Source organism: Vicugna pacos, chromosome 2 (assembly GCF_048564905.1).
Source record: "Vicugna pacos chromosome 2, VicPac4, whole genome shotgun sequence".
In the NCBI taxonomy this organism is placed as follows: domain Eukaryota; kingdom Metazoa; phylum Chordata; class Mammalia; order Artiodactyla; family Camelidae; genus Vicugna; species Vicugna pacos.
In genome coordinates this window covers 49,622,174-49,633,655 of record NC_132988.1, presented here as the reverse complement: position 1 = coordinate 49,633,655, position 11,482 = coordinate 49,622,174, and the positions used below count along the sequence as shown (strand labels likewise).

Sequence of the window (11,482 nt, the reverse complement as noted above, 5' to 3'; positions counted from 1 at the left end):
CATGGCTTCCCATATGCTTCCTCTTACCCGCAACCATCGCCTCTAATAAGTAGCCATTTTCTTTTTCTTTTTGGGTCTCCGTGCCCCATTGCCTCTGTTCTCCTCACAGTTGAGTAAAATGGCCACAAGACAACACACGGAGAGGGTAACATGAAGCTCCCCGGCAGTCCTCATACACAACGATCTACACCGAATGGGAGTTTGCTAAACCATCTCGTTTTAACATGACTGCGTAAAGAGCTTTTCACCCAGACATGTAATCTGTGCTTTAAAGAGGCAGTAAAGATTATTTCTAAAGACTGAATGTAAACACATGAAATGATAAAAATAGAGTCTATGTGTACTGATTTTAATGAACAATAATTAATTTTATAGTATTTGTTTGCTGAATATTTTTGAAATAAACACATCACGAATTTACTGTCTATTCCTCTCCCTCATACCAGGTACATGGAAGGCACTCAAAAAATGCATATTAAGATGAATTATGAATGACACAATACATGGTTTCAAAGGTGTCTACTACTGGTCAAAAAATATTTTTTAATTGTCAGTCATAGAGTGAAATGTGCATTAACATACATGTCAAATACTCATCACATCTGCTTTATTGCTACGTGGCACCATTTTAAGGCCTGTGGGAAAATGTGATTCCTGAGATACTTGTTGGCTTTCATCAGTCATTTTCTTCACTGTCAAATCACTTTTCCTTGAGTGACTTGGGAGCGTGAGTTGGGGTTAGGATATTCAATTGTAGACCAACTTTCTGTATCTGCTAAATGAATAAACAAACTCTATCTTTTATAAAAGGTAGAAACAGAACCACGGTGTGTGGAACTTTTTTGCAAAGTCTACCATACAGGAAAAATGCAGCCTGAATACAAAAGAAGTATTTTCTGAATGTCTCTCAATCACCCATAAGGAACATACATTTTCTAGACAATCAGTGTTTGACATACAGCCGTTCAGCTGTTATTTTGCATTTACTTAAAATACCCTCTGCTAAATAGTTGTGTTCATCTTTAAAAGTAAATTGCTTAAAATTACATTCAGTTTCTTTCTATAAATGAACATCTGCTTCACCTTCACAAAGCAAACACACTGTACATTGAAACTGAACTGTCACCAGCTTTACATACTGTTCTGCCATTTGTTGTGGTACAAGCACAAAATAAGTCAGAAGAAAACAATTCTGGCTTTTCATGGAAGCTGGTGGAGTTTACACTTCGAGACAGAATGGCAGACAAACTCTGAACTTAGCAGGGCCAACAAAGCTTTACTGATTTCATAATTCGTATTATTTCAGGATGGTTTTCAAAGCAATCCTACAAGATCTAACTGAAATATAAAACAAAACAAAAACTATGAGCAATCTTTCTCTCCTGGCTTCATTAAGGCCTTGGAATCACTTATATCCATGTTGTGTACATTTTGATTTTCTTCCCCATTTTGATGTACTTGCTCGTGAAAGCACTAAACCAAATTAATTGAAAGAAAACAATTCTGAAACTACTTGAACGTTTGATCCGACCAGAGATGGTGAAAGGCTTATACGGCCTAGTTTGTATTTTACTCTGGGCCTTGATGTTGAAATGATTACAGAATGCACATTTCTTGCTTTGTGATGATTTTTTGTATTCATGAAACAAAAAAAAGTAGGTGTTTAACAAAGATCTCATCTATTAGGCTTTTCAAACTAGAACTGAGAGCTTTTTGAAACAATTTTAACAACAAATAATGGCCTATTTCACAGATCTGAAACCAATAATTGGTTTTCTTGACCTACAGCTGAACACAAAATTATCTTTTATCTAAATAGGATCGGCTTGAAAATCCCTTTGGAGATGTTTTTTATTTACGAAATGCCTTCATGAACAACACCATCTCTCATTTCCTACTACTCCAATTCAATTTCTCCTGCATACAGAGTGATGAGCAGAATGGCTGTGAATCCAGTCAACATGCCAGCATTCTGAATCATGAAGAAGGTGAAGTCGGTTTTTCTTCCAGTTACCTTCTCTCTCAGCATGTCATTCATCTCTGGAAACTAGAGGGAAGATGCATTGTTAGATGACTGTTGCCCTCTTGTGGTCAAACATGAAACAGCCACTTACAGAGTTCTATGGAGGGGATGATTACGTATTTCAGTTGTTGAAGCGTTTTCTCGTATAGAGAGCAGAATAGTGATATCCAGCCTGCTCAGGTATCAACAAGGAGACAATATGGAAACAGTGTTCCCCGACAGATTAATCAGTGGGATGGGATTTACCTCATTTCATGCCTCCTGTCCCTCTCTGTCTCTGTCTCTCTGTCTGTCTCTGTCTCTCTCTCTCTCCCTCTCTCTAGCCCTCCCTCTTCTTTGCTCTCTCTGCTCCATCCACACTATTCTTTTAGGACTTTAAATGCATCCAATCTCTTTCCATCCTCAAAATCTTCACGCCCACCAAAATCTCTATCTGAACTCTTCTCCCTCAAGTTTTTCAGTGAGCTAAGTAAGTCTTTGAGGTTTCAGCATAAATCATCATTTCCCAGAAAGGCTTCTCTGAGCCCCTCCTAAGTTGCATTAGATTCCCTGTTATCATCTATCATCATATATATTGCTTTTCCTTTCATGTCACAGATTTTTTGTAATGATGTCACCATGTGTGTGATTTTGTTTGTGTGCTGAATTTCAGGTTCCCCTCCTTGCAGACCGAAGCCCCAGGAATGCAGGGGTTGTGCCTTTTTGCTCACTCCGGGGTCCACAGTACCTTACCAATGTCCAGGCCTGGTACAGAAATATCAATCAATAGTAGCTGACTAAATAAACTTTTAGAAATAACTATATATTTAATTCCCATCCTCTTCAATGTGTTTTCTTTTGCTTTCTCTACCTCTCACAAAATCATAAGGTTTTAAATAAATTGTGCACTGTTCTAGGATTTAGACTATAACAATCTCATTGCAGCAAAAGCAATTAAAACCCCCAAGTTTTAAAAATTGACCCTTTCTCAGCATATAACTTCTACTGAAAAGGCTCCGTGAGATCTGTGAATGCCATCTTTTCAAGACATATTTCAAAATGATTTACTTATATGTAAACAGTGGTGCACTGTTCCAGAGCATCCGAGAGATCTCCAGAGTTCAGTCAATCCATGTGCCTGATTTAAGAAAACTGTTGCTATGATAAAATGGGTGAAAGTTGTCAAACCATTCTGAAAAAAGTAAAACCACTGTAAGTACATGCAGTATCATATATTAGCATGATTTCTTTAAACTAGATAGATTCTGTTCTTACACCAGAGAATGGAGAAGTGATGACCTAGCATAAATGAACTATGAGGCATTAATTCTGTGAAGAAAAGCATAAATGCAGTAATGGTTCTTAGAGATGAAATTTCTGCCCTTGTAAGTGTTTGCACAGAACAATGAACAGAGATAGATAGTTATCATTTGGAACTCTGAATGCAGATGAAGAAAATTAAATTATTAAATTATGTCTGTAATACATATTCAGTTCCAAATGCAAAGGAAACATTCTTTGATTTGCATAAACTTAGCACATTTTTCATTTTTTTGAAAGCTGTCCATGATTTACTTGAAAATGCACAGGGCCACAGATATTCTCTCTCTTACACACACACACACACACACACACAGAAATAAAGACACAGCATAGACACAAACATACATACAAACATATACTGATCCAAGTAAATAGCCTCCAATTTCAACTTACTAGTTTTAGTTTAACCCAAAAGGCTCTCACTGTTTAGAACTTTGAAATTAACAAAATGCTATTTCCTTCAACAGGCTATTCCCTTCCAAATGTAATATCCTCACAGAAGAGGGGTGAAAAGTCCTAGAGGGACGTACGACTGTAGAACACAAGCTTTACCCACAAGGCAAAATACCTGGGGAAGTACCTCCACTTCAGCAAAAATAGGTCATTTCATCCTCTATCAATGAGATCATAGATCAAAGAATCCATGAGACTCACCTTCCAGTCACTATTAGTACAAGGGGGAGGGTAGAGCTCAGTGGTAGAGTGCGTGCTTACCATGCACGAGGTCCTGGGTTCAATTCCCAGTGCCTCCATTAAAAAAAATAAATAAAGCCTAATTACTTCCCCCCTCAAAAAATAAAGGCACAGTTATATAAGTTTCACAATACTGTAAACTGACTATGCTTCAATCTGAAAGAAAGAAAGAAAGAAAGAAAGAAAGAAAGAAAGAAAGAAAGAAAGAAAGAAAGAAAGAAAGAAAGAAAGAAAGGCAATCACTACTAGTACAAACTACTCAAAAAGCATTAACTGTTGGACCAAGAATACTTTAAATTATAATAGAAAGGCCCTCCACAGTGTGGAAAGCAGAAAGTTGCCCTTAGTCAATTCATAACCCAGATGCTTATTTCTAAATTTATATTAAAACAAGATCAAATTTTAAAATTTCTTACCATATCCGCTAGAGAAATATAGAGGAACATGCCTCCGGCAAGGGCAAATATAATATTTGGAGCAAAATTATTGCCCACCAAGATGCCAAAAGCTAGCCCCACGTAGCAGGAACACGCAGAAAGGAAGTTGAATAACAAGGCCTGTCGGGTGCTCATTCCTGCATTGAGCAGGATCACAAAGTCCCCTAGAAGAAGAAGAACATATCAAGTGAATAGGGTTGTTTTTTCTATTTTTGGACAAGATAAAAGATAATCACCAATGTCTGAAAAGGGTTCCTTCCTTCTGAGGCACCAGCAGGACCTCTAAGAGTGTATCATCTGAAATGTCTCCCTCCCCTGAAGTCAAGAAGTGAGGGCCTTGGACAGTGTGCACAGAGCCCCTCACCTAACTCGTGAGGGAACTCCTCGCACAGGATGGCTATAGAGGTGCTGAGTCCCTGCAGGAGAGACAAAGTACAGGAGGCCCCAATGGCCAGGCCATCGATGAAGTTGTGGAGGGCATCGCTGAGCGTAATCATCCAGGCAATCGTCCCTATTTCTGAGAGTTTGGGCCCCTTCAAGCAGGTCCATGAACAGGACTCCTTTTTTCCATCCTGTGAAAGAACAAAAAATCAGTCAACAGGATAACCAGGATAACCAACATATTTTTTTAATTGAGGTATAGTCAACTTACAACGTTGTGTTAGTTGCCGGTACACAACACTGTGATTCAGTTATATACATATATATATATATATATATATATATATATATATATATATATATATATATTCCCTTTCATATTCTTTTTCATTATAGGCTATTACAAGGTATTGAATATAGTCTCAACATTTCTTGAAAGTCTAAGAGATACAGAGAAGTAGGAGATGTATTATGCATTGAGAGAGACATGTTTCCAACAAAGTCCTTTATGGTGGATAGGAACACCCCTAAATCGTCTATAACACAGAAAAGTCTTATGGTAAGAAGGAAGGAAATGAACAGATTGAGAGGCCTTGAACAAACCACATTGTTGATTTCTCCTTCAAACAATCCTCTTGACTTTTAAGAAAAAGTTCTTACTACCTTCCTAAAATATAAGAGAGATTAACCTAAGAGTGTGATTTATTCACATACTTTAAAATAGAAGAAGTTTTTCAAAGACGAAATTTAGAGTCTTTTCTATGTTGACAACATACATGTGAAATCTACACTTAAAGCCTGATGGTATCGAGGAACATTCATTCCGACCCACCCTATGCCGCTGTGTGACTATGAGCAAGTGATTGGGCTTCAGTTTCAACTGCAAAGTGAAGAGAATGTACTAGATGAGTCATTTGTTCTTCTTTTTTTTAATGATTCATTTTTCCAGTGACTGATTAATTTTTCACTGTGTTCCAGGTAGTGTGTGGGGTGTTTAGGCTACAACCACGTGGTCCCTATGAGCTCTAAATTTCAACGATTCCCTTAACAAATTCCACGAAGTGTGATCAGAATAGGCTTGCCTTTTACACCAACACTTCCTTCTATTTTGAAACTGTAACAAAAGGGGAAAATCCTACAATGGACCTTTTGTAAGAATTTAACTTCCTATAAAATTTACAAGATTGTATAATGACAAATGCCAATGGAAGCATTTTCCAGGAACTGTAGAAAAATATAATAAAGCGCAAATCCATTTTTAAGTAGGGAAGCAATTTGCAATTAACTGGAGAACATTTTATTCTTAATTCTCTTCCTCTCAACTCTACCTCGGCAGCTAATCAACATATTTATTGAATATCTGCAGTTTGTACAATAGCGTGCTGTATGCTATGAAAAGTTCACGGAAGTGGAAAATACTGACTCTCTCTTCAAGAAGTGTTTTTACCTCGGAGAAACAAGATGCAGAGTATATGACTAACTTTAAAAAATGTGCAATATACATCGGCTGAGAAGGGTTCCTTCAAGACAATTGTCTGAGAGGTTGTACATTTATTCTGATGTCAACTCATTGCTCAAAACACTCTGGGGACTGTTTTTTCAGAACTGATTTAGATCTTGCCATACATCTTTTCACTGTTTCATTAGTGGCAGATCTTTATTTTTGAGGGATGTTTTTTGTTTGTAGACACAGCCAGAAGTCATCTGGAGCCAAGAAATTCTTACATGACTACGGAAGGAGGGAGCATTGTTAGTATTTGCCGTAGTAATGGTAGAAATAGTAATAGCAAAGCGTGGTATTTATTATGTGCCAGGCACTGTTCTAAGCACTCTAGCTATCTAATTCCTCGAGAATAATTCTAGGAGCAAAGTAGTACTATAACCATCATTTTATGGTTGAAGACACTGAAGCACAGAAAGGCCAGTGAACTTACCAGGGATGCAAAAGAAAAGAAGCGTCCTCTTACTTCAAATTTATGGTAGGGGGAGGGGAACACTTCCTGTTTGTGTTTGTGATAAGATCTGAAGGCGGTTCCCAAGCAGAACACCCCCTCCTCTCAAAACTCTTCTAAAAACTTGAAGCAACGTTGGAATAAGTGTTTAATCTCCTTTTTTTTTTTAAAGGCAATTCTCATTAGCATAAAAAGAATTCCATCTAATCTTAAAAAGCGGTCTTGCTATAAAGTGTTAAAACATAAAGTGAGGCAATTTTTTTTAAAAGTTTAGGAGTTTTATTTGAACAAGAATCAGTTCCCATCTGGCAGCATCAACTTGGAAGTGGTGAGGAGCACTCCACAGACAGGTAGCTCAGGGAGAGACTTTCCCAGAGAAAAGGCAGAGCAGAGCAAGCCGACTATTGACTGGCTACAGTTACAGCTTACGTGGCTGCTCGCAATGGATTGCCCTTAGGTTTCGGTTTCGAAGACTTGAGGCATCTACCAGCTTAAATTTTGGTTTGTTTATATCTGGCATTAAAGACACTTCAGTCTAATTTCCTCCTTGTTTAATTAATTTAATAATTGGTAGATCTTAAATGCACAGCATAATGAACAGCCGTGATTTGGTAAATGTCAAATGGGTGGCTTGACTAAGAAATGCCCCAGATGAGGAAGCAGTGACTGCTAAAGGAGAAACAAAGGTGGTCATGAGAAAAGCCATAAAGGAAGTGACCTTGGCATTGTAAAAACTTACTGCCAAGACACCCCGGTAAGACCAGGCGTTCTCTTCTAATTCGGTTTACCTAACCACATAGTTATAATTTCCTTATTTACTTGTGATGATTTAGGGGAAAGATTACAAGCCCAAGTCTTGACTGCGTGGCATTTTGTACAGAGTCTGTATACAAACTCTTGTAATTCTGAAAAAGAAATTAAATTAATATATCAGGCATGGTTCTCTTACCTCTGAGTACAGATATTATTCACTCTGTTTATTATGCTTTCTTTTAGCTCTATAAGCTTAGGTCTCAAATGACACTGTTGGGTAGGTTAACAGTTAACACAATTTTAATAGTCTTGGAAAAAATCAATGTCGGCAACCATTCACAAACAGTCCTTTTTTAATTCACCTGGAACAAAGTCACCGAGCAGAGAGAACAATGAAGTCCCCTAGCCAAATTAGGGGGTTTTCTCTTTCCCTTTCTTTTTTATTTTCCTCTGTTGTTGCTTGCTTGCTTCCTTGTCTGACTTGTACACTAAATATGAGGCTGTTTCCAACCTCAACATGATAAGGCAACTCGATCGAATGAAAAGACCATCAGTCTGGAATCCAGAACTGAGTGCTACGTTGGCTCTGACAGAAATTACTGTGCAATCATCAGCCAGGCTCTTAACATTTCTCACCTTATTAATGAAAATGAAAGTCAAAGAAAGCAAAGTGCAAAGTAGTCGGAATGGAGGGAGAAAGAATGTCATGGACCGAAGTCATAAGGGGGGGGGGGACTAAGTAGAATCCCAACATAAATACAGAGGGGAAGAAGGAAAAGGGAAAAAAAGCACTAAGAAATCAAATGAAGAAAGCAAGTGAACTTATTGCAGAACAGTTTAAGCAAAGGAGGAGGAAGATCAAATGGAGGAGATGGGACTAGAGGAAGATAAGGAGGAGGAGTGACATGAGGTGGGAGGAGGAGGACGAAAAACCAAAAGAGTAAGATAAGAAGGGTGAGGAGAAGGTTAGAAACAAGGTGGAGAAAAACAAGGAGGGCAAGGAAAAGGAGGAGATGAGGAAAGAAAAAGAAAAGACTTGCCTATCCTGCAGTAGGATATGGATCATACAAATATGACTTACACCTGCTGTGAAATACTGTGCAGAGTAGCAGAGATGATGAATAGCTGTATCTTTCCACATGTAAGGATATCCAAAACACAGCCTTGAAGTAAAATATATCTATATAAAACAGCATGTCTGTGGCACCATTTTGTAAAACTTATTATTATAATTCTATGATGGTCTAAGCACAAATGTTTTTGTAAAGATACAAAAATGCTAATCATGGTTCTCCCTGGAAGACAGTACTGTGAATAATCCTTAGATTTTTTTTCCTTTTATCTTTTATGGGTATTGTGTATTTTGTTTGCACTTACTATATATTATTTCAATACTCAGAAAACAAAATACTACACCAGTCAGAATGGCCATCATTAAAAATCCACAAATGATAAATATGGAGAAAAGGGAACTCTCCTGCACTGTTGGTGGGAATGTAGTTTGGTGTAGCCATTATGGAAAACAGTATGGGAGATTCCTCTAAAAACTAAAAGTAGGCTTAACATATGATCCAGAAATCACACTTTTGGGCATATATCAGGAGGGAACTCTAATTTAAAAAGATACATGCAGCCCAATGTTCATAGTAGCACTATTTACAATAGCCAAGACATGGAAACAACCTAAATATCCATTGACAGATGACTGGATAGAGAAGTTGTGGTATAGTTATACAATGGAATACTACTCAGTCATAAAAAATAATAAAATAATGCCATTTGCAGCAACATGGATGGACTCGGAGATTGTCATTCTAAGTGAAGTAAGCCAGAAAGAGGAAGAAAAATACCACATGATATCACTTACATGTGGAATCTTAAAAAAAAAAGGCAAATGAACTTATTTACAAAATAGAAACAGACTCACAGACAGAGAAAACAAACTCATGGTTACCAAGGGGAAAGGGGGGGAAAGGTATAAAGGGAGTTTGAGATTTGCAGATATTAACTACTATGAATAAAATAGATAAACAACAAGTTTATACTGTCTAGCACAGGGAACCATAGTCAATATCTTGTAGTGAACTATAATGAAAAAGAATATGAAAATGAATATATGTATGTATATGTATGACTGAACTATATGCTGCACCCCAGAAATTGACCCAACACTGTAAACAACAAAAAGCAATACAATGGAGAAAAGGCAGTCTTTTCAACAAATTGTTCTGGAAGAAGTGGACATGCAAAGAAAGAAAGACAGAAATCTCAGTATAGATTTGACATCCTTCACAAAAAAATGAACTCAAAATGGATCATAGACCTAAATGTAAATGCAAAACTCTAAAACCCCAAGAAGATAACATAGGGAAAAAATCTAGAAAACTCTGAGTATGGCTATGACCTTTTAAATATGACACCAAAAGCACAATCCACGAAATAAATAATTGAGAGCCTAGACTTTATTAAAATTAGAAACTTCTTCTTTGCAAAAGGCAATATCAATAGAATAAGAAGAAAAGCCATAGACTGTGAGAAAATATTTACAAAACACACATCTGATAAAGGACTGTTAAGTAAAATATTTAAAAAACCTTTTTAAACTAAACAATAAGAAAACAAACAACCTGAATAAAAAATGGGCCAAAGACCTGAACAGACACTTCACCAAAGAAGATATACACATGGCAAATAAGCATATGAAAAGATGCTCCATGTCGTATGTCATCAGAGAAATGCAAATTAAAACAAGATAACACTACACATCTATTACAATGGCCAAATCCAGGAATACTACAATACCAAATACTGGTAAGGATGTGGAGAACAAGAACTCTCATTCATTGCTGGTGGGAATACAAAATGGTACAACCACTTTGGAAGACAGTTTGGCAGTTTCCTACAAAACTAAAAATACTCTTCCCATATGATCCACCAACTGAGCTCCTTGGTATTTATCCAAAGAAGTTGAAGACTGTGTCCACACCAAAACCTGTACACAGATGTTTATAGCACCTTTATTCCTAACTGCCAAAACTTGGAAGCAACCAAGATACCCTTCATTAGGTGAGTGGATAAATAAACTGGTACGTCCAGATAATGGAATATTGTCCCTGCACCAAAAAAAAAAAAAAAAAGAGCTATCAAGCCGTGAAAAGACATGGATGAATCTTAAATGCACATTACTAAGTGAAAGAAGACAATCTGAGAAGGCTACATACTCTGTGATTCCAACCATATGACATTCTGAAAAAGGCCAAACTATGGAGACAATAAAAAAAATCAGTGGTTGCCAGGGGTTGGAGGAATGGAGAGGGATGAGCAGGTGGAGCACAGAGAATTTTTAGGGCAGTGAACTTGGCCTATATGATACTACAGTGATAGAAACATGTCATTACACACTTGTCCAGACCCATGGAATGTACAACACCAAGAGTGAACTCTAAATTATGGACTTCGATTATGATGTGTCAGTGTAGGTTCATCAGTTGCCACAAGTGTGCTGGCCTGCTAGGGGATGTTGATACTGGGGATGGCTATTCATGTTGAGGGCCAGAGTACATGGAAAATCTCCAAACTTTCCTCTCAGTTTTGCTATGAACCTAAAACTGCTCTTAAAATTTAAAAAAAAAAAAAGTTCCTTTAAAAAAAAGTTACTTGGAATCTGACTTCAGATCCTCTATCTGTAGAATGGAGAAAGTAACACTATCAACTTCAGAGCACTGTTGTGATGATGAAAGGAGATGTTTATAAACTGCCGAGTGCCCCATGAATGCTTATTATTGTGTCACACGGATGATTTTATCTAATGAAGTGCAGATGAACGCAGCATTGTTATAAGGAAGAAAAACAAAAACTGCCTAAGAGACAAATGGGCAAGATAAAGATTTCTCATATATGATCCTTGAACAAATTCAAAATCATACTGATCAAGATTATTG

At 37.2% G+C, this 11,482-nt stretch overlaps 1 protein-coding gene and 1 non-coding gene across 3 annotated transcripts in view; one reads left to right on the top strand and one right to left on the bottom strand.

Moving 5' to 3' along the window:
- Window positions 1-411: 411 nt before the first annotated feature.
- The window catches only part of SLC39A8 (solute carrier family 39 member 8), a 65,393-nt gene continuing 54,322 nt past the window's right edge, over window positions 412-11,482 (bottom strand). For both annotated transcript variants that reach the window (XM_015250877.2, XM_072939797.1), the window contains exons 7-9: window positions 4,820-5,027; window positions 4,435-4,619; window positions 412-2,047 (exon numbers count right to left, since the gene is read on the bottom strand). In XM_015250877.2, coding sequence (XP_015106363.2) covers window positions 1,898-2,047; window positions 4,435-4,619; window positions 4,820-5,027 — 543 coding nt within the window. In that variant the 3' untranslated portion in view covers window positions 412-1,897. The remainder of the gene's footprint in view (window positions 2,048-4,434; window positions 4,620-4,819; window positions 5,028-11,482) is intronic.
- TRNAG-ACC (transfer RNA glycine (anticodon ACC)) lies at window positions 4,005-4,077 on the top strand. Its single transcript has one exon. It is a non-coding gene; the product is annotated as a tRNA-Gly (tRNA).